The 20,229-nt window shown below is 39.9% G+C and overlaps 11 protein-coding genes across 11 annotated transcripts; 7 read left to right on the top strand and 4 right to left on the bottom strand.

Moving 5' to 3' along the window:
* Window positions 1-15: 15 nt before the first annotated feature.
* On the top strand, window positions 16-3,231 carry C5L36_0C02440 (uncharacterized protein; the record flags this gene model as incomplete). The annotated part of the gene is made up of 1 exon (XM_029465917.1): window positions 16-3,231. The coding sequence occupies one exon, from the start codon at window positions 16-18 to the stop codon at window positions 3,229-3,231; it is 3,216 nt and encodes a 1,071-aa protein (XP_029321777.1).
* Window positions 3,232-3,607: 376 nt separating this feature from the next.
* C5L36_0C02430 (uncharacterized protein) lies at window positions 3,608-4,138 on the top strand (the record flags this gene model as incomplete). The annotated part of the gene is made up of 1 exon (XM_029465916.1): window positions 3,608-4,138. The coding sequence occupies one exon, from the start codon at window positions 3,608-3,610 to the stop codon at window positions 4,136-4,138; it is 531 nt and encodes a 176-aa protein (XP_029321776.1).
* A 266-nt stretch (window positions 4,139-4,404) lies between these two features.
* C5L36_0C02420 (uncharacterized protein) lies at window positions 4,405-5,487 on the bottom strand (the record flags this gene model as incomplete). The annotated part of the gene is made up of 1 exon (XM_029465915.1): window positions 4,405-5,487. The coding sequence occupies one exon, from the start codon at window positions 5,485-5,487 to the stop codon at window positions 4,405-4,407; it is 1,083 nt and encodes a 360-aa protein (XP_029321775.1).
* A 33-nt stretch (window positions 5,488-5,520) lies between these two features.
* C5L36_0C02410 (uncharacterized protein) lies at window positions 5,521-6,252 on the top strand (the record flags this gene model as incomplete). The annotated part of the gene is made up of 1 exon (XM_029465914.1): window positions 5,521-6,252. One exon carries the CDS (start codon window positions 5,521-5,523, stop codon window positions 6,250-6,252), a length of 732 nt encoding a protein of 243 aa, XP_029321774.1.
* A 60-nt stretch (window positions 6,253-6,312) lies between these two features.
* C5L36_0C02400 (uncharacterized protein) lies at window positions 6,313-8,289 on the bottom strand (the record flags this gene model as incomplete). The annotated part of the gene is made up of 1 exon (XM_029465913.1): window positions 6,313-8,289. One exon carries the CDS (start codon window positions 8,287-8,289, stop codon window positions 6,313-6,315), a length of 1,977 nt encoding a protein of 658 aa, XP_029321773.1.
* A 62-nt stretch (window positions 8,290-8,351) lies between these two features.
* Window positions 8,352-9,494, top strand: C5L36_0C02390 (uncharacterized protein; the record flags this gene model as incomplete). Its single annotated transcript, XM_029465912.1, has 1 exon — window positions 8,352-9,494. The coding sequence occupies one exon, from the start codon at window positions 8,352-8,354 to the stop codon at window positions 9,492-9,494; it is 1,143 nt and encodes a 380-aa protein (XP_029321772.1).
* A 66-nt stretch (window positions 9,495-9,560) lies between these two features.
* On the bottom strand, window positions 9,561-12,296 carry C5L36_0C02380 (uncharacterized protein; the record flags this gene model as incomplete). The annotated part of the gene is made up of 1 exon (XM_029465911.1): window positions 9,561-12,296. The coding sequence occupies one exon, from the start codon at window positions 12,294-12,296 to the stop codon at window positions 9,561-9,563; it is 2,736 nt and encodes a 911-aa protein (XP_029321771.1).
* A 263-nt stretch (window positions 12,297-12,559) lies between these two features.
* On the top strand, window positions 12,560-14,005 carry C5L36_0C02370 (uncharacterized protein; the record flags this gene model as incomplete). Its single annotated transcript, XM_029465910.1, has 1 exon — window positions 12,560-14,005. One exon carries the CDS (start codon window positions 12,560-12,562, stop codon window positions 14,003-14,005), a length of 1,446 nt encoding a protein of 481 aa, XP_029321770.1.
* A 327-nt stretch (window positions 14,006-14,332) lies between these two features.
* On the top strand, window positions 14,333-15,583 carry C5L36_0C02360 (uncharacterized protein; the record flags this gene model as incomplete). Its single annotated transcript, XM_029465909.1, has 1 exon — window positions 14,333-15,583. The coding sequence occupies one exon, from the start codon at window positions 14,333-14,335 to the stop codon at window positions 15,581-15,583; it is 1,251 nt and encodes a 416-aa protein (XP_029321769.1).
* Window positions 15,584-16,059: 476 nt separating this feature from the next.
* On the top strand, window positions 16,060-19,044 carry C5L36_0C02350 (uncharacterized protein; the record flags this gene model as incomplete). Its single annotated transcript, XM_029465908.1, has 1 exon — window positions 16,060-19,044. The coding sequence occupies one exon, from the start codon at window positions 16,060-16,062 to the stop codon at window positions 19,042-19,044; it is 2,985 nt and encodes a 994-aa protein (XP_029321768.1).
* A 163-nt stretch (window positions 19,045-19,207) lies between these two features.
* On the bottom strand, window positions 19,208-20,119 carry C5L36_0C02340 (uncharacterized protein; the record flags this gene model as incomplete). The annotated part of the gene is made up of 1 exon (XM_029465907.1): window positions 19,208-20,119. One exon carries the CDS (start codon window positions 20,117-20,119, stop codon window positions 19,208-19,210), a length of 912 nt encoding a protein of 303 aa, XP_029321767.1.
* Between the last annotated feature and the right edge of the window lie 110 nt (window positions 20,120-20,229).

The raw sequence follows: 20,229 nt of genomic DNA, 5'->3' as shown, positions 1-20,229 counted from the left end.
TCTACTGAACTAGCAATGACGCAGGTTGAAAACAGCGGGATTGAAGAGGTACAGGATCCCTTGGCCCAATATAGAGCTGGACTACAGGATTACCCAGGTTTCAAAGGATCTGAAATCCGTGATTTTCAAAGCTTGAAAGAACATTATTTTGTGGAAGATGACAAGAAAAAGTTTGATGTTCAAGCTACTGCTAATAGGTTTAAATATTTACTCTCCTTGACACCACTATTCAAACATTTTCTAAAAGTTAAGGCTGCAAAGGATGAAAATTTTTCCAAGGTTTTAGAACTGATTGAAAAGGATGATCCCGATAATAAACAATCAAACGGACGTGGGACAGACCACAGAAGACGTAGAACTGAAAAGGAAGAAGATGCAGAATTGATGAGAAGTGAGGAGACCGAAATTGATCCAAAAGTCCAAGTATTGGAGCTTGAAGGTGAATTCACTGATTCTGGTTATGAGTTCTCTAAGTCTCCTAAGTATATCAATGGTTCACTGAGACCATACCAAATTCAGGGTCTAAATTGGTTGGTCTCGTTGAACACCAATGACCTTTCTGGTATTTTAGCTGACGAGATGGGATTGGGTAAAACATTGCAAACCATTTCATTTTTGGGGTACCTCAGATATGTTAAAAATATCAGGGGCCCCCACATTGTTATTGTACCAAAATCCACATTGGAAAATTGGCAAAGAGAATTTGCCAAATGGACGCCTGAAGTTAGGACGTGTGTCTTGACTGGAGACCAGGAGGCCAGAAATCAAATTATTAAGGACAATATCAGTAATTGTCAATTTGATGTTCTCATTTCCTCGTACGAGATAGTCATTAGAGAAAAGGCAGTACTGAGAAAAATCAACTGGCAATATATTGTTGTTGATGAAGCGCATAGATTGAAAAATGAAGATTCTTTATTGTCGCAGATTATTAGGATGTTTCATTCTAAAAACAGATTGTTGATTACCGGTACTCCATTACAAAATAATTTGCATGAATTATGGGCGTTATTGAATTTCCTTCTTCCTGATGTTTTCTCGGATTCTAGCACATTTGATGAGTGGTTTTCCAATGATGAAACTGGTAGTGATTCTAACGAGTCAACAAACGACCAAGATAAAGTTGTTCAGCAATTACATCAAGTCTTAAAACCGTTTTTACTCAGACGTATTAAAAACGAGGTGGAAAAATCTCTACTACCAAAACAGGAATTAAATGTTTATGTTGGTATGACGCCGATGCAAAGGAAATGGTATCAGTCAATTCTTGAAAAAGATATCGATGCGGTCAATGGTGCAAACAAGAAGGAGTCAAAAACTAGGTTGCTTAACATTGTTATGCAATTAAGAAAGTGTTGTAACCATCCTTATTTATTTGATGGGGCGGAGCCGGGTCCACCATACACTACCGATGAACACTTGGTCTATAATTCACAAAAGATGCTCGTCTTAGATAAATTATTGAAAAGGCTCGGTGAACAAGGCTCAAGAGTTTTGATTTTTTCGCAAATGAGTCGTATGTTGGATATCTTGGAAGACTATTGTGTCTTCCGTAATTTTGGGTACTGTAGGATCGATGGCCAAACTGAGCATACGGAGAGAATAGTTGCAATTGACGAATACAACAAGCCAGATAGTGATAAGTTTGTATTCTTGTTGACTACAAGAGCGGGTGGTTTAGGAATTAATCTAACCAGTGCAGATGTTGTCGTTTTATATGATTCTGACTGGAATCCGCAAGCTGACTTGCAAGCGATGGATAGAGCACATAGAATTGGCCAAAAGAAACAGGTTAAAGTCTTCCGTTTTGTGACAGAAAATGCAATTGAAGAGAAAGTTTTGGAAAGGGCTTCCCAAAAGTTAAGATTAGATCAGCTAGTTATCCAACAAGGCAGAACTGGTTTGAATGCAGGTCAAGAAAAGAAATCTGTTGCAAGTAATAAAGATGAATTATTAAACATGATTCAGCATGGAGCAGCAGACATGCTTATGAGTGCACAAATCAAGGAAGAAGGAAATGAGAAGCACGAGATTGACGATGACGAGTTGGAGAAGATTTTAATGAAATCACAAGAAAAAACCGGGGAGTTGAAGAGTAAATTTTCCAAGCTTGGTTTAGATGACTTGCAAAACTTTAGCAGCAACAACGATTCTGTCTACGAATGGAATGGGAAGAACTTTCAGAAGAAAGAAGTAAAGGGTTTGGCAGGAGTCGATGGAGAGGCCTTTAACTGGATCTCATTGGCGAAAAGGGAAAGAAAGGGAAATTATTCTGTCGATGGGTACTACCGTGAAGTTTTACAAACCGGTGGTAGACAAACTAACCTTAACAGCAATGGAAGTCACCAGGGCACGGGTGATGAAAACGAACTCAGACAACCGAAACATATGAATTTGTATGATCATCAGTTTTATCCGGAAGAATTGCATTATTTGTACGAATTAGAATGGGCCTATTATAAAAGGGTTTATAAGATCAAGGCCAAAGCTGAAAAAAATAAAAGTAATGAAGATCTTCAATTAGAGCAGGCTTTTATTGACCATGCAAGGCCATTGAGCGAGGAGGAGAAACAACTGAAGAAGGAGTATTTGGCTCAAGGATATGGCAATTTCTCAAGACGTGATTTCTTCAGCTTTATCAGTGCCAATGTCAAGCACGGTAGGTATGATATTGCTAGTATTGCTAAAGAAATGCCAGAGAAAACATACGAAGAGGTTAAGAAATATGCTGAAAAATTCTGGGAGAGTTTCAGAGACATTGAAAATTATGAACGTTATATTGGACAGATTGAGGCCGGTGAGGATAAGTTGCGTAAGATGAATGTTCAGCGGGAAGTTTTAAGATGGAAAGTTGCAAGCTACGATTATCCAATGAGGGATATGGAGATCAAGGTTCCATACACCACCATTGCCAAAAGAGAATGGAGTGAGGTTGAAGATCGGTGGTTGGTAATCCAGATGTTGCGACTAGGTATTGACAGAGAAGACATTTACGAGCAGATCTTCAATGAAATCCAATACGGGAACGATCCTGTTATTGAAATGAACTTTTGGTTACAAAGTCGAAGTGCACAAGAGATTGGCCGTAGATGTCAAACACTTCTTGGCTCCATTGTGCGAGAGCACGAGGCCGGAAGCAAAAAGAGAGGCCGTACTACAGGTACCGGAAAGGGTAAAAGCAGTGGAGGTGCTAGAGGAGGGACTAAAAGCCGCAAAAAACGTCATGTGTAAAAACATCAATCTATGGAAAGACATGTATACTTATGAACATGCCCGCTAAGCAAGGCTGTTTTCTCGTAACGAAATAAAACTGTTCGACCAAAGTACCGATGTCTTCGACAAGACATATCTGTATCTTAAGGTATTGTACACTGGGAAGGGCGAAATAGTGGGCCATGCCTTCTGGGGGGTATCCGAACAGCATTGTTTAGCCCACAATTGGCTTTGCATAGTTCCATCCGGGAGATGCAACGGTCTGGAGTTAGTGGAATTTGTCATGACGTTAATCTAGAATTTCGCTGCTTAGTAAATAGACAGCTATTTCTCGAGTAGTATAAAATGTGGCAAAGCCACCCTGATGCTTTTCATCAACTTGAGAGTCTAACAAATGCTACGTACGGCATCAAAACACTACTTACACACATTAACCAACATGTCTAAATTCTACACCTTCACTGCAACAAAAAATAACGGCGAGCCTTTCCCAATGGAAGACTTGAAGGGCAAGGTTGTTCTGATCGTCAACACAGCCTCCAAGTGTGGATTCACCCCGCAATACGAAGGTCTTGAGGAGTTGTACAAGAAGTACAAGGACCAGGGCTTTACGATCATTGGTTTCCCATGCAACCAGTTTGCAGGCCAGGAGCCAGGCTCCCCTGAAGAAATTGCGGAATTCTGCAAGATCAACTATGGTGTCTCCTTCCCGATAATGAAGAAGATTGACGTCAATGGATCCAATGCTGACCCACTTTACGAGTGGTTGAAGGCCGAAAAACCAGGTCTTTTGGGATTCAAGGGAATCAAGTGGAATTTCGAAAAGTTTCTAGTTGATAAAGAGGGTAATGTTGTCAACAGATATTCTTCTATCAAGACCCCTGCTGCTATTGAGGGAGATATCGAAAAATTACTTAAACAGTAGTCAATTCCAGAACTGTTGCTAGTCCTGATAACTTCACCCGCTTCATTTATTTTTGTATAATATATAATTAATAATAATGCTGTCTAACTTTGAGTTTCTTTTGCAAGACTAAAAAAAAGCTATCTATTACAGGTCATATGATATCATGTATAACAAGAGTAAAAAAAAAAAAGGTTTATAAACATCAGCATAAATTACAAGTTCAGCATTTATATCTCATTGCTTTTAATCTGTATATTGGCTATTGAATACATTGGATTTCTCGGTTATAGTGGCTTTGATAATAAGTGGCCCATTTTTTCAACTTTGGTACGCAAGTATCCTTCAACTTCCTTTGATTTGACTCCGTTCTCCCCCTGCCATGCCAATGGAACCATGGGAACGCGTTCACGAACGTGTACTTGACGTTCTCTGCCTTCAACAGCGATGATTTTGTCTGGATTGTTGGTCAGTAAGTTGATTTCAAGTAATCCTAAGTCTACCAGAATAGCAGTGGCTAGTCCAAAACTACGCTTGTCAGCAGGGTGTCGAAGAAGTAGATTGGCCTGAACGGTATCAGCACCTAAATCTTGCAAGTTATATGCCTTCAATTTCTCACCCAGTCCAATACCACGACCCTCTTGGCGTAGGTAAACTATACATCCATGACCTTCAAGACCCATCAATCTCCCTGCTTCATCGAACTGTTCTCCGCAATCGCAGCGGGCACTCCAGGCGGTCTCGCCAGTGTAACATTCACTATGGATACGCACTAGAGTTGGGTTGACCCACGTAGTTGATCCATCAACAACCAAGTCTCCATTCTCCGTAAATTCCAGTTTCATCCCTGTGCTTTTGTCAAAATCGGCGTCTCTACGACCAGGATATAGCTTACCAACGTATGCTCCTCTAATCATCCGATCGCTTTGTGTTTCATTTTGACGCTTCTTATACAATGACCTCGAGCGTATGTCTTCACCAAAAACAATAGCCAGGTGTTCCTTATCATCTTCATCGTTAGAATAAAGATGTAGGAATATTTCAGGCCCTTGGGTGGTTGGGATACGAGCCCGTGCAATACATTGCACATTCGGTAACTTGTCGGGCAGCAATCTTCTCTTCTCCTCAGCCTTTGGAACAGCATGAAATGGTGAATCGCATCTTTGAAAATCTTCTACATGGTGGTGATGTTTCAGACATTGATGTTTTGGTCCTTTTTTCTCCAATAAGTTGCTAATGATATCATTCTGAATTTCGCTTTGAATGTGACTTCCCACTACTTCATCTCCTAAACTCGCCCTGTTCTCCCGTGAAACAGTCGGTGAAATAAGGGGCATATTCTCAAAAATGTCTTCTGTGGTCTCCTCCATTGTCGGTGCTTAGTGTTTGTGGTATCTAGTGTAATGGTAGGTATAGGAAATCCACTCAAACAGTTAAAAAAAAGGCTAGCTATGGAATTTGGTGCTGATTTCGGTCGACATGAAAATCATCTTTATCGATTTGTCACACACCTCGTTCCTTATAAGAGTAAGCTGACTAATTATTGGGCACTTCTTTTATCGTTACGCAAGGCACACTGTAAGCAAAACAAACCAATGACTACAGAACAACCTCCCACCCAGAGAAACAAACTACTAGGTCTAGGAATCTTTGCGGCTGCAACAGTAGGGTTATACTTATACACTAAAGCAAGGCCGGGAAAGGCTAATCTGCCTTATGTGTATCCTACGGAGCAAGCTTTAGCCACTGGTCGAGTATTCCAGACAGTATATACACCTCAGGAGTTTGAACTATTGCTCAGCAGTCCTGCAGCCCTAAATGGAACGATGTTTGTCAGTTTTGTCAGGCTCGGTGGAGGACCAAGTAATTCCATGGCTACCAATTTGTGGGACATTGTTAGTAGGGTCGAAACCCCAAACACGAGCACAGTGGCCGTTGAACTGATGGGTGGAAGAATGGAAGAAATTGCTAACAGATACGTTGTAAACAAAGTTCCGTCTGTTGTTGCTTTAAAGAAAACGTTGCCTTACGATACCTACGTTGATCCAGCAGTGAGGAATAGCAATACTGAAGTCAATGAAATCGACAGGGAGAAACTACAAGAATGGGTAGAAAATGTTCTCACAAGAAGGTAGATGGAAGATCTGGAGTACGTATATTTTAGGGTTATATAATGAATAAACAATACTCTGTTATCATGACTGTGCTCTCTTCAACCTTGCTTCGATTGCACGGAACCTCTGTTCTCGCAATACTTTCATCCTTTGCGCCTCTGACAATCCGCTTAGCTTCTGTTCTTCGGATACTCTAAGTAATCCAGGCCCTGTAATTGTAGAAGTATGTTTAGCTTTTGATTGTTCTCTCTCTCGGAAATCTTGCACTATTGCATTATGCTGCTTCTTTAATTCTTTCTTTTCCTCATCTGCAATCTCTTCTTGTTGTTGTTTGTCCTTTGACTTGGCTAGCTCGATTTCATCTTTTGTCATTGCAGACCCAACGCCTGAATCAATCCATGAAATACCACTATGTTCACCAAGAATGTGTCTACTAAATCTAAAGGCATATCGAGTATCTTTATCGCCAGCGATCTCATATGCAGTTTGACCTAAAGAGTTAAGAATTGTTGGGTCCGCATGTAACTGTACCATAAGTGTTTGAACCATAAATGGGAGAGATTTTCTAGATGCATAATGCAACAAAGTTGGATTGGTTTCATAATGATCTGCAGGTTGCAATCTGAAGTTAACATCAATTTTGGATTGGTTCTTTTTCATGAATGCAATCAGTGCAGGAGCCTTTGATTTTTTTAATAATTGTATCAAATCATTGCTCAGCTTAATCTTGTCCGCAAGCTCATTATCAACCGCATGACTCTCCTCTTTGGATTTTTGCAACAGTTCTTCTCTTTTGCGTTTTTTTTCAATTTCTGTTTTAGAGATAGCAGGTACATCAACAACATGTAGGTATGATAGCTCACACCAGGTCCGTTTTATTTCCATTGTAGTTGGCCTCTTTGTCGCAAAAGGAATGAATTTGACACGTTTGTCGCCTGTTTTAATTATCGCTTTAGGATCTTTGGAATCCCTAACAATTAAACCTGTACCTCTAGCATTCTTACCACCTTTGCCTGAGCCTCTTATATAGATAGAAGTACATTGATCCAATAAAGGTTTCCACTCCTCCATTAGTTCCTCAATATCTTTTCCTAGTGCCTGTTCGTTATACCGTCTTAATGTACTACCAGCCGAATTGGCCTTACCCTTTGCATCATCCATTGCGCTTTGTGAACCTCCTTGCTTTCTACGAGTGGTATATCTGTGGAAGGTTTTATGGGCTAGCATCCTTACTGATTGCATGTGTAGCTCGGTGGCCGTGCCCTTATTACCTTTTGTGGAATGTGGTAAATGAGAAATAATTGCACCAGCAAAATGACCCGATGACATCATAAAAATAGCAGACATGCCAGCTTGTATAGGATCCTTAGGTATTGTATTTTCGGTGTTATATGTTATATTCCTTAAAGTTGAGATTGGGTCAAAATTTGGTGAATCAATGGCATTTATACTAACCTTGTAAATACCAAAACATTTGTTATCATCTTCAATTATGGGGGACTTGAACAAAATCATAGGAGACTTGGTAGACATAAAACTGATTGTAGATTGATGGTCATCATCCACGTTCTCACTTATTCTGTACAATTCTTCACCTCTACTCTCATCTTCATTTTCCATGTCTGACTCTGATTCGGTATTGCTGTCATTTAGTTCGCCCTCTGATGAACTATCCTCCAATTGTTGCTTTTCAGTCATGGAAGTACTTAAATTCGACAATGCTTGACTTATACTAGCCCTCGCTTTTGGCCGAACGATGACCGGTTTGGTAAACAAGTCGGCCCTTTGTACGTTTGTTGTGTCTTCAATCTCATCTTTTCTACGTGAAATATATTCCTCATACGACTTCTGCTCAAAAGTTATTGAATCAAAGTATAGGGTCTGTAAGGATTCAAGGATGGATGGGTCTAAATTATAGATGTACCTTTTATTGAATGGAATGGTATTTGACATAGTTTTATCTGTTTTGGTGGGAAATAGTAGAAAAAACATGATGAAACTAAGAGAAGTAAATTCAATAAAAGTTCGTGATTTTTTTTTTTCACTCAAACGAAGCATTACCACTTCAAATAGTTTTTTTTATACCAAAAAAAGACTAATCTACAGAAAGCAAAACGCCAATGACTCACAACCTGAGAAGAAGAGCAGTGTTCAATACAGAAGCCCCACCGTGCTGTCTTCGAATCAACCCTTTAGATTCCACAATTGTGTATTTTGGCACTTACACGCTTATTCAAGGAAATGATCGGAAAGGAACCATTGAAATATGGAAATTACGCAGCAAGGAAGGGACCACAGATGTTCCTGACGAGCAAAACATAAATTTGGATGATTTAGAGCTGCAAGGGATAAAGTTAGGAAGTATTCCCACTCATGGTGCAGTTTTAGACATCAAAATAGATTCAAAGTCTATTACTTCTAATGGTGATTCAATATTACTCTCTACTGCACAATCCACCGGTAACATTACACTTTGGAAGATTAAAAAGGATGACCCATTAGATATAAAGGAAGTTTCAGATGTTCAACTGTTTCCTGAATCTACTTCGAATTTAGGTGAGACATTAATTACGTCTATAAATTTTCATCCTAGAAAAACGTATCTATCATTCACCACTACCACAGGCATTGTTGGTTACTACGATTATTCAGAAGGATCCAACTCTAATGAACCAGTTTGTTTTGGAAAAGAGCATTCTTTAGAAGCATGGTATGCTGATTGGTGTCATTTGGAAGCCCTAGACAACATTGTCTTTTCCGGAGGCGATGACGCACGGCTAATCGCACATGATACTAGAGTGCCGTTTCCTGTTTTTGAGACATCTAGAATTCATGATGCCGGCATAGTTTCAATTCTCACGGCCAGAAGTAACTGGTGTGAAAATGTTACTGATCCTTATATTATATGGACAGGTGGCTATGATGATCAGTTGTGTGTTCTTGATCTGCGTGCCGGAGCAAACATGAATAATGGAGCTTTATTTGAGGGCATACCCCCTATGCTTCGAGAAAAACACAACTTGGGTGGAGGTGTATGGAGATTGATTCCATCTCCAAAAGAAAATGATTGCAGAGTATTCACCTGTAATATGTATGATGGTGGTCGAATGTTAGCGTATGATTCGTCTAACGCAAAAAATGTTGAGGTCAAGAATTACTACAAAGGGGACCATTCGAGTATCACCTATGGCGGGGATTGGATTGGAGACGTAGCCATAAGTTGTAGTTTTTATGATAATGTGGTGCAAGTTTGGGAGGTCTAAAATAGAAAAGACAGGGCCACCGAAAGAAAATTATAACCCTTCATAATATGTACTATTAACAAATATTCAGAATTTTCCAAAAACGTAGGATATTAATGGTTTCTCTGGATCTTGATTGTTTATTAAAGCATTCAAGATATCATCATCCGTTGATATAAACCTTTCCTTACTACCCAAGCCGTTGATGTGTTTATATCCTTTCATACACCTACGTAGCTTTTTTCTTTTCATTCGAAGTAATTCATCTTCAGGATTAGAGCTAGCATTGGGATATTTGTCGGCATAAGACAAAGCAGACATAAACTGTCTTTTATCGATATCCGTCAAGTCATTTGATTCGTTCTCATCGTCAGAATTAGTGCCGGTACTATCTTCTTGGTCTATCTCATTGTTAGTGCCCTTTCCATCGCAATCACAGCACATCAACTCATGAGTATTGCAGTAGGAATTACTTTTGATTTTTTCAAACTGCACATTAAAAATATCCTTTATATCTGACCTATCAAATAACTCCTTTTCTCCACCCCTTTGATCTAAAAATTTGTCACTTAGATCCATTTTCATCAATTGCCTCTGGAATATTTTTTCATCCATACATCCATTTGTGAGAAGTCTATAGATTTTTACGTCTCTTTTTTGGCCATCCCTATGGATTCTAGCAATTGCTTGTAAATCAACAGCTGGATTCCAATCATTATCAAACAGAATCAACCGAGATGCACCGACTAAGTTTAATCCAACCCCACCAGCCTTTGCACTTAGCAAAATTGCAAATGTATCATCAGCTTTTGACTTATTGAATCTATCAACTATCTTCATTCGTTCATTAGAAGCGGTTGATCCATCAAGCCTGCAAAATTTCAAATTCAAAGATTTGAATAATGTTTCAATTATATCTAGAGTAGAGGTAAAGTTAGAAACAATAACAACCTTCTCGTCCCCTTGTGAGTGCAATAATCCCAAGAGTTTGATGAGAAACATGATTTTACCACTTTTAACTTTCTTTCCAAGTTGTCTTCTGAACTCTACATCATCCTGAGACTGAGTGTTTCGTTCACTAATTTCCAAAAAAAATCCATCCGACTGTAATAGAGAGGGCGAATTACAGATCTTCCGAAATGTATTGATAAGATTGAATGATGAGGAACTATTCTGGGTAGTTTCATTTTCAATAAAGAGCTTAAATTTTTTTGTTTCTATTATGGTTTTAAATAGCTGCAATTGTAAAGGTGTAGGAGGGACAAAAACAATATAATCTGATCGTTTTGGTAAATAAGAAGTTAGTTCAGCATTTGATCTTCTGAGAATGAACCTTTCAGTTATTTTCATCAACTCCAGAGACTTAGCTCTACCCTTTTCAATTACTTTTGTACTACGACAATTAGAGTCTCTAGAATCTAAAATGGGACGAATAAACTCTTTTTGAAATGTTTTCAAATCTCCTAAAATTCCTGGGTTAGTAAAATTGGCCATTGTGTAAAATTCAGTCAAGTCATTTTGAATTGGTGTTCCTGACAGCAGTATCCTCCTCCTAATATTAAAGCTTTCCAATGTTTTGATTGTTTTATTATCACTGTTCTTCAAACGATGCGCTTCATCGCAGACTAATAAGTCAAACTTCACTTGCTTTATATGTTCTGACATGGATTGCATCTTCTCATAGCCTATAATCATGACTTGATGGACTCTATTTCTCGCAAAAAGCTGTATGTCTTGTATCTCGTTCGAATATTTATTGTTGTTGATCGTACATATACCAAGTCTATTCAATCCCAACCATTTATTAAATTCGTTTTTCCAGTTATTGACTAGACTTACGGGACAGCAAATCAAAACCTTATCGGCGACGGGTTTGGTACCGGCAATGTGAGATTGACGTAGAAGAGTCCAAATTAACGTTATGGTTTGTAAAGTTTTCCCTAATCCCATTTCGTCTGCTAAAATAGCTCCTCTGATATCATTGCCAGAAATCCCCATAACACAAGAATACATAAACGTAACACCTTCCCTTTGATGCGGTCTCAACTTTTCTGAAAGTAACGGATCAATAACTACTTTCCTTGGAATCTCTGATTCGTCTATACTCCTTGGGAGATCCGGCATAAATAAGGGATTCTCAACCATACTTGTGTCATATAGTGGGGCGTCTGTCACTTTTCGCTTTTTGATGCCCTGAAGCGGTGTCGTGATGGGCTTCTGTGCAGAAACTAAAGGTACCGTAAGTTTCCGCTTGGGCAGTTGTTCTGGTTGTTCTTGAGCATTCACGCTGTTATTGGCTTTTGATCTTGAAATTAACGGTGAAACAAAGTTTTTCGTTTTATAACGAGAAGAATCTAAGGGGATGTTCGAATTCGATGTGACACTGATTAAAGGGGAAGAATTTCCCGAAAATTCAGAAGATGTTATTTCATCGTCTATTTCAAACTCGTAGCCCGAGGACCTAAATTCTATATTTCTAGAAATAAACTTGCTAGCATCTTTTAATCTAGCAATAACTATCCCATCCTCATTTTTGATAATACCCATATTGGTTGACCTATTGAACTGTAGAACACCATCACCCTCCCATGTTTTGTTCTTTTTTGCTGTGAATTTCCGATATAGTACGCTATATTTGGTGACTTTCGCCGTGCCTACTTGTGTAAAATTTGACAAGGACGCAGAACATGTTCTTTCGTGTTGAGCCTCTTTGTCATTCGTAAACGAGTTCGGTACCGACAAAAGTGACTTATCGGTGCTACTTGAGCGGGACCTTCTCAGAGATGCCTTCTTATATGTGGCAAATGACGTGTTGAGGTTCATTTGAGAACTCAACAAATCATTTCCTCACAGACAGTGGTAAAACAAGTCAGTAACGGCAAAAGAGTAATACCGCGTGTAGCGAGTTAAATATGCGTGCATCAGATGAGAGCCTGGAAACGCTTGTTTATTTTTGTTAATGTTTCTCTGTACACTGAGTGTAGGCTCGTAAGGCATTAAGCTCCACAACTGCACAAACAAACTACCCGAGAGTAAACGAAACAAAGATATCTTATCAACTACAGACAGACTGCGCAGCAATAGGTATGTCTTCCACCTCCGATAACACCCGCTCAAACCCATCACCGAATAACAACGCAAGCATAAATAGCAAGAGCATCGCCACCACTGCGAAAGAACACAAAAGAGATACGAGTATGAATATCATAGCAAGAAGCGGAACTGAGATTAAAGAGCCTTCCAAGGAGCCCACTACTCCGTCCTTGTTGAAAACAGAGGTATTCTCCTCTCCAGCTCCGCTTCAGATACCTGAGACACCTGAGAGAGTACGTGGACATATAAACGATGTGGAAGGAACTCCGCTGATATCTCCACCTCGTGCTGGTGATCTTACCTTTACCCCACATAAGGATAGGACAAAGCAATTTCCCGGTACTGACTTTTATACTTTACTCAAATCACCAGAGGCTAGGTTAGAGGATAAAAAGTTGAAAAGGACCTCTACAGATTTATTTTCCAGATCAAATGAGGACCAATCTCCCGAAAGGAAAGAAGGAGATTATGACTCAGAGCACCTACTCAAATCACCTAGGAGGGACTACAAGGAGATACGTAAACTAAGTGAGAATTTAAGAACTAGATTGAATTATGCCAATGTTAAGGTACAACATGGATGGTCAAATAAATCAATAGGTGAACTCGAGACTTCCTTGGAAGAAATCGCCACTAATCCTCAGCGGTCGAGTCAGCTCAACGGTATTAGACCAGGTAACTCCAATTTAGAAGATTTTTGGAAACTTAGGTCTGATAGATTACCAAAGAGTGAAGATTTCAATGATCGGAAATTGGAGATGAGTCAGGCGCTTCTGTCAAGTCCTGGTCAATTTTCACATAATAGAAGAAGGTCTTCCTTTAATACTAGCATGAGATTGGATGATATTGCCAGACGGGGTGTGAAATCTCCGGATTTGAAACATACTTCGCCTTTGAAAAATGGGAAATTCAAGCTAACGATAAACAGTGATTGTATAAATTCAGGTGAAGACCTTGAGAAAGACGCCATTTTCTCACTAATATCACTGGCTTCTCCAAAGAGAACTTCAGCACCCATGTTGCCAAGTGTCTCCTCGTCGTCTTCTAATGGGGGACTCCCGCTATTGTCCAATATAGCAAACTCTCAAACCCAACGACTCCCACCAATCTCGTCTATGCTACCGATGCAAGAGTCCAGTGTTAGTAGACGTGGAAGCATCAACAGCGCTGGAAATCCAAGAAACTCATTCGGCGCACAACTTTTTGGTACAACGCCAGGACTGGGTGTGGGCTTCAAGGCCAGCCTGCGCAGTGATGATGAAACCGATGACGAAACTACAGAGGAGGAGACCTTGGAAGAGCAACAGAATGAAACCTTGGAAGAGGAGAACGTTTTCCTCGAAAGGAGCAATTCAGGGTCTCGTCAAAAAAGCCAATCGACCCCTCCCTGGATCGTAAGTTTCGACCAGCAAGATACGACCAAGGTACAAGGAAAGTAACAACCAAAAAGGCCGGAAGAGTATAACTGACTATCATGGGATCTCTATACTTCACTCTACAAACCAGGTATAGCAACAACAGCTATGGCCTTGACAATGTCCCACGTTATCTGCCCAATGGGGAAACACGCGCCTGGGTTTGTTGGTTGAGGAGTAACGGCCGAGATGGAGATTTGGCGCACAGAGAATGTCCTTGTGTTTAAGTGAGTATAAGAGTGTGGATAAGGGTGTGGATAAGGGTGTGGATAAGAGTATCTTGGTTTCATTCTCCATAGTTACAATTATCCTACCAGCTCCACCTTCCTTTTCAGATACGCTCCACAGAGAATGATTGCCTGGGTACACACATTAGGCGTTGCTGCATTGACACTGACACTGGCAGCACAAGGGGCACCTGCTCCAGTTGCAGAAGTCAGTTTAGAGGACATCTTCACTATTCCCGACTTGATATCCGGTGTTGCCGATTCCATCAGTAGCGTAATTGACGGCGGCTCTAAGGTTCCTAGTATTTTCAAGGAAAACCCAGAGTTGTTCAAACTCCATGCAGATTTGGTGAAAATCGAATCAATCAGTGGCAACGAGTATGGAGTCTCTCGTTATCTGAGAAAGTACCTTAGTGACTTGAACCTCGGTTTCGAATTGAATGTTGACGAATCTCGGAGAAACATCTATGCCTTTTCCGGCACTGAAAACTCGTCTGTCTTGTTGACGTCCCATATAGATACCGTTCCGCCGTATATTCATTACTCTATTGCTCAGGACGAAAATGGCGAGACTAGGATCTATGGACGTGGTTCATGTGATGCCAAAGGCTCTGTTGCTGCACAAATCATTGCAGCAAAGGAGCTCGTTGAAGATGGATTGGTCAAGCCGGAAGAGTTAGGATTGTTATATGTATTTCAAGAAGAAGTTGGTGGTGCAGGCATGCTTTTGGCCAATGACTATTTTAATAATAATTCAATCACTTGGGATGCTGTTATTTTTGGAGAACCGACTGAAAATAAACTGGCAACAGGCCATAAAGGTATATATCTTGCAGACATCGAAGTCAAGGGTAAGGCGAGCCACTCAGGATACCCTGAAGTTGGTATTGATGCAAACAAAATCCTCATTGAAATTATGCATGAAATCGAGAGTTACCCTTGGCCAACCTCTGAAATCTTGAACACAACAACGGTAAATATCGGACTATTCCAAGGTGGCACGGCCGGTAATGTTGTTTCGCCCCATGCTTCATGCAAGGTGCTTATGAGGACCCCGGTGGACTCGGACTTGATTGCGCCTGTGGTTGCCCAAATTGTAGAGAAACACCTTCCTGAGGCACTGGAAATTCAGTTCAATGTGGAAGTTACTGATGATCCTACATTCTTGGACTACCAAGTTCCTGGTTTCGATACATACATTGCATCGTATGCTACTGATATTCCAAAACTCGACCACAAGAACTTTACTAGATATCTCTATGGACCGGGCACAATCTTAGTAGCACATGGTGATGACGAGTATGTCACAGCAGAGAGTCTCTTACAGGCAGTCGATGACTACAAAAAGTTGGTTCTTTTTTCGTTAGGTAGGTAAAATGTATCCACTTCTATAAACTCCGTAAGGCATTTACCGTTATAAGAAAATCTTAAAAAATGTGGACCCTCTCATATATCCGATGCAGGTGTGAAAATACAAGCATAAGACTCAAACTGGGGACAGTGTAAGAAAAGCATTCCTCTTCCATCGACAAGTCTTTCAAACAACACACTACTCTGTCACGTTTGAAAGAACATACAGGTATCGTGTCTGGGACTTGTCATTGTGGTTAAAGAACAAGAAAAAGCAATGGGAAACCAAAAAGGTCGTAAATCTAGTTGCCCTGTGGGAGTTTATGTAGTTTTTTTTCTTGCGGCCTTGGAGAAAAAATTTTTCAAGGGCGAAACTTTGGTGAACGAGCATGAATTTTTGAAAAATGAATAATGGGTTACTTATGAAAGGGTTTTCTTGGAAGGAGATATACTTTACCGACAAACAAGGAGTAGTCAGCTGGATGAACAACAACTCACATAATGGCTAAAAAGGGAAAGAAGAATAACAAGCAAGATTACTGGGATGAGGAATTTGAGGCAGATCAACCTCAGGCTGAAGAATTAGCGTCTCCAGCTCCAGAATCCGAAACTGCAGAACCACAAGGACCTGCTGTTGCTAATGCAGAGGATGAATTTGGTGGAGATTTCTTGTCCAACTTGAAGAAAGCTAAGAACAAGAAAGAGAAGAAAGTCAAGCAAAAGGAGGAGGAGAAGAAACAGCAAGAACAGGAAACCCAAAAAGGTCCTATCATTAAGACAAAGAAGGAGAAAGAGAGAGAGAGAAAGGAGAGAGAGAAACAAAGAAAGAAGCAACTGGCTGAAAGAAAAGGTGCTTCTGCTGGTGCTGCTGGTAATTCTTCAAAGAAGGATGAGGAGTCAACTACCGAAACCTCTGGTGAAGAAAAGAAGGTTGATGAACCAACTAAAGCTACCCCTTCTTCTTCAAAAAAGACCAAGAAGGTTCCTGCTGCAATTGCAGCCTTGAAGAGACAACTTGAATTGAAGAAGCAGGCCGAAGAGGAAGCAGCACGTCTTGAGGAAGAAGAGAGATTGAGAGAGGAAGAGGAAGAGAAGCAGAGAGTTGCTGAAGAAAAAGCAAACGAGGAAGAAAAGAGGCTAAAGAAGGAAAAGGAGAAGGCTAGAATTGAGCAACTGAAAAAAGAAGGTAAATATCTCACTAAGAAGCAAAAGCAAGAGAAGGCTCTGCAAGAAAGAAGAAGAGCTGCATTGCTACAATCGGGTAACATCCAAGTTGCTGGTCTATCCAGTGAAGGTCAACCAAAGAAAGCCAGTGCTGCTAGATATAAGAAAAAGAAGAAGCAATCACAATCTGCTGAAGAAAAGGCTGCTGCTGAAGCCAAGGCTGCTGCTGAGGCAAAGAAAACCGTTAATAACGGTTTGGATGATGATGAAGATGAAGCTTTGGTTGACGACTGGGAAAATATGCTAGACGATGATGAAGGCGAGGAAGCAGCGTCTGGTGAACTCGACGAAGAAGAAAGGGAAGAGCAGGAGGAACAAGAATTTGTTGCACATGATTACGATGACACTGATATTGTTGAAGAAGCTCAACCAAAGGTTACCACTCCAAAGGCAAGCCCAATTCCTGAAGCAAAATCACTGCTACCAAAAACAACATCTATTACTAAGGATGGTAGAGAATTACGTTCTCCAATCTGCTGTATTTTGGGTCACGTTGATACCGGTAAAACCAAGTTATTGGATAAGATTAGACAAACTAACGTCCAAGGTGGTGAAGCTGGTGGTATTACTCAACAAATCGGTGCAACTTACTTCCCAATTGATTCCATTCAAGAAAAGACTAAGGTCATGGAAGAATTTGAAAAGGTTTCTTATGATGTTCCAGGTTTATTGATGATTGATACACCAGGTCACGAATCTTTCACTAATCTAAGAACAAGAGGTTCATCGCTTTGTAACATTGCCATCCTAGTCATTGATATCATGCATGGCTTAGAACAACAAACAATTGAGTCTATTAGACTATTGAGAGATAGAAAGGCACCATTCGTTGTTGCTTTGAATAAGATCGATAGATTATATGACTGGAAAGCCACTCCAAACAATTCTTTCCGTAACTCTCTAGAAGCTCAAAAACCTTCTGTTAGGTCTGAATTTGAAACCAGGTTTACACAAATCAAGGTTGCTTTAGCTGAACAAGGTTTGAACTCGGAATTGTACTACAAGAACCAAAATATGTCTAAATATGTTTCCATTGTTCCAACATCTGCTGTTACCGGTGAAGGTGTTCCTGATTTATTGTGGTTACTATTAGAGTTGACTCAAAAGAGAATGAGTAAGCAATTGAAATATCTAACAGGCGTCGAGGCTACCATTTTAGAAGTGAAGGTTATTGAAGGTTTAGGTACTACCATTGATGTCATTCTATCTAACGGAGTTTTGCATGAAGGTGACAGAATTGTGCTTTGCGGTATGAATGGGCCAATTGTTACAAATATAAGAGCACTATTAACTCCTCCTCCTGCGAGAGAATTACGTATCAAATCAGAATACGTTCACCACAAGGAAGTCAAGGCAGCTATTGGTGTTAAAATCGCTGCAAATGATTTGGAAAAAGCGGTTGCTGGTTCAAGATTATTAGTTGTTAAAGAAGGTGACGATGAAGAAGAAATGATGGATGACGTCATGGATGATTTAACCGGTTTGTTAGATTCTGTCGACACCTCCGGTAGGGGTGTTACCGTCCAAGCATCCACTTTAGGTTCATTGGAAGCGTTATTAGACTTTTTGAAGGATATGAAGATTCCAGTTATGTCAATTGGTTTAGGTCCAGTTTACAAGAGAGACGTTATGAAGGCAACAGCAATGTTGGATAAGGCTAAGGAATTGGCCGTTATGTTGTGTTTCGATGTTAAGGTTGATAAGGAGGCAGAACAATACGCAAATGAACAAGGTGTCAAAATATTTAATGCAGATATTATTTATCACCTATTTGATGAGTTTACTGCATATCAAGAGAAACTTTTGGAAGAAAAGAGAAAGGCTAATGCCGGTTCTGCTATTTTCCCTTGTGTTCTGAAAACACTACAAATCATTAACAAGAGAAATCCAATGATTATTGGTGTTGATGTCGTTGAAGGTATGGTTAAAGTTGGTACTCCAATCTGTGCAGTCAAGCCGGATCCTTCCACTGGTAGAAAAATCCCAATGTTATTGGGTACTGTTACCTCTTTGGAAGTCAACCACGAATCTAAGGCATCCGTGAGAAAAGGTGAGACGAATGCCGGTGTTGCTATGCGTTTAGAAGCAGGTTCTGGGCAACAGCCAACATGGGGTAGACATGTTGACGAGAAGGATGGCTTATACTCACTTATCACTAGAAAATCCATCGATACTTTGAAGGATCCAGCTTTTAGAAGTACAGTGCCGAGGGAAGATTGGCTATTGATCAAAAAGTTGAAACCGTTATTAGATATCGAATAGGTATTTTAGATTATCTGATTCTGTAGTTTTTATGTACAAAGAGTTGAATTGATGTTCATTATGTAATCAACCAAAATGAAATCAAATTTTATTTTCAATTTTTTTTTCCGTTAATTCGTTCTAATGTTTTCAGTAACTAATTAGTATACACTTTTAAATTTACTTATTCCTCATCTGAAGAAATGATGTCTTGTGGTGCAGGAGGTGGTGGCGGAGGCTTGAAATATTCCTGATCTGCAGCAACTGCCTTTCTGTACGCATCTGGATCATTGGCAAATGCTAATAAGTAGTCTAGCTCAATATCGTGCACTTGTCTACCTAACATAACAACAGAGTGCAATGGCTCTCCTGCATCGTAATTTGCTAATTCTTCCAGAGTTCCTGCCTTGAAACTTTGGTTTGGTGAACCCAATCTAGAAACAGCTATACATGGTGTTTGGGGGGTGTATGCTTCCTCCTTCCTCTTCTCCTCAATTTCCAAAAGTTGTTGACAGCAAGTTGCAACGGACATGTATCTAGGTGGATCATATTCAATTCTACCCTGCATCATAGCTTTAATATTTGGCTCTTTGACCTTGATATCTAACAACAAAAGGGTATGCAAACCAATCCTTCTATTTTCCATAATCTTGTTGTAGAAGGAATCTGGTCTCCAATCTTCAGTAAAGAAAACTATGGAAACGGCTTGACCAAAGTTGTACAATTGCAAGCCACATGCACCAACTGCGTTCATAACGCTTGCATTGTGAATAGATTCGACAGGAATATTTTGTTCCCTGGCTCTTATAACTAAGTCAGTATGTGTTGTAGCTCCAAAAACATCACCAACAACTAAAAAAGCAACATCATCCTCTTGTGCATTCTCTAGGATCTTGTCACTTTCTGATTCAACCATTTCTCTGTCAGCAAGTATCACTTCCCTGCCATAAAATTTCTCCAATGATTCCTTATTAGCGGACATCAATACAGATGTGTAATGTTCTAGATAGACTCTTTTACATTTTTTAGCCGCTTCAAGGCCACGAACTGTGATATCAGTTTCATGGGCAAGCCCTAATCCAATCATGTAAAGCATCTTAGTTGTTGTCTATGCTGTAAATATAGTGTTTGTGCTGCTAAGTACCAATCAAAAGTGAAGTTTGAAAATTTTTCGAAATTTAGAATTAGTGTGTGAAGTTCATGAGA

The sequence above is a fragment of the Pichia kudriavzevii genome, chromosome 3, assembly GCF_003054445.1.
Source record: "Pichia kudriavzevii chromosome 3, complete sequence".
Classification (NCBI taxonomy): domain Eukaryota; kingdom Fungi; phylum Ascomycota; class Pichiomycetes; order Pichiales; family Pichiaceae; genus Pichia; species Pichia kudriavzevii.
This window is presented reverse-complemented; position numbering and strand designations above follow the sequence as displayed.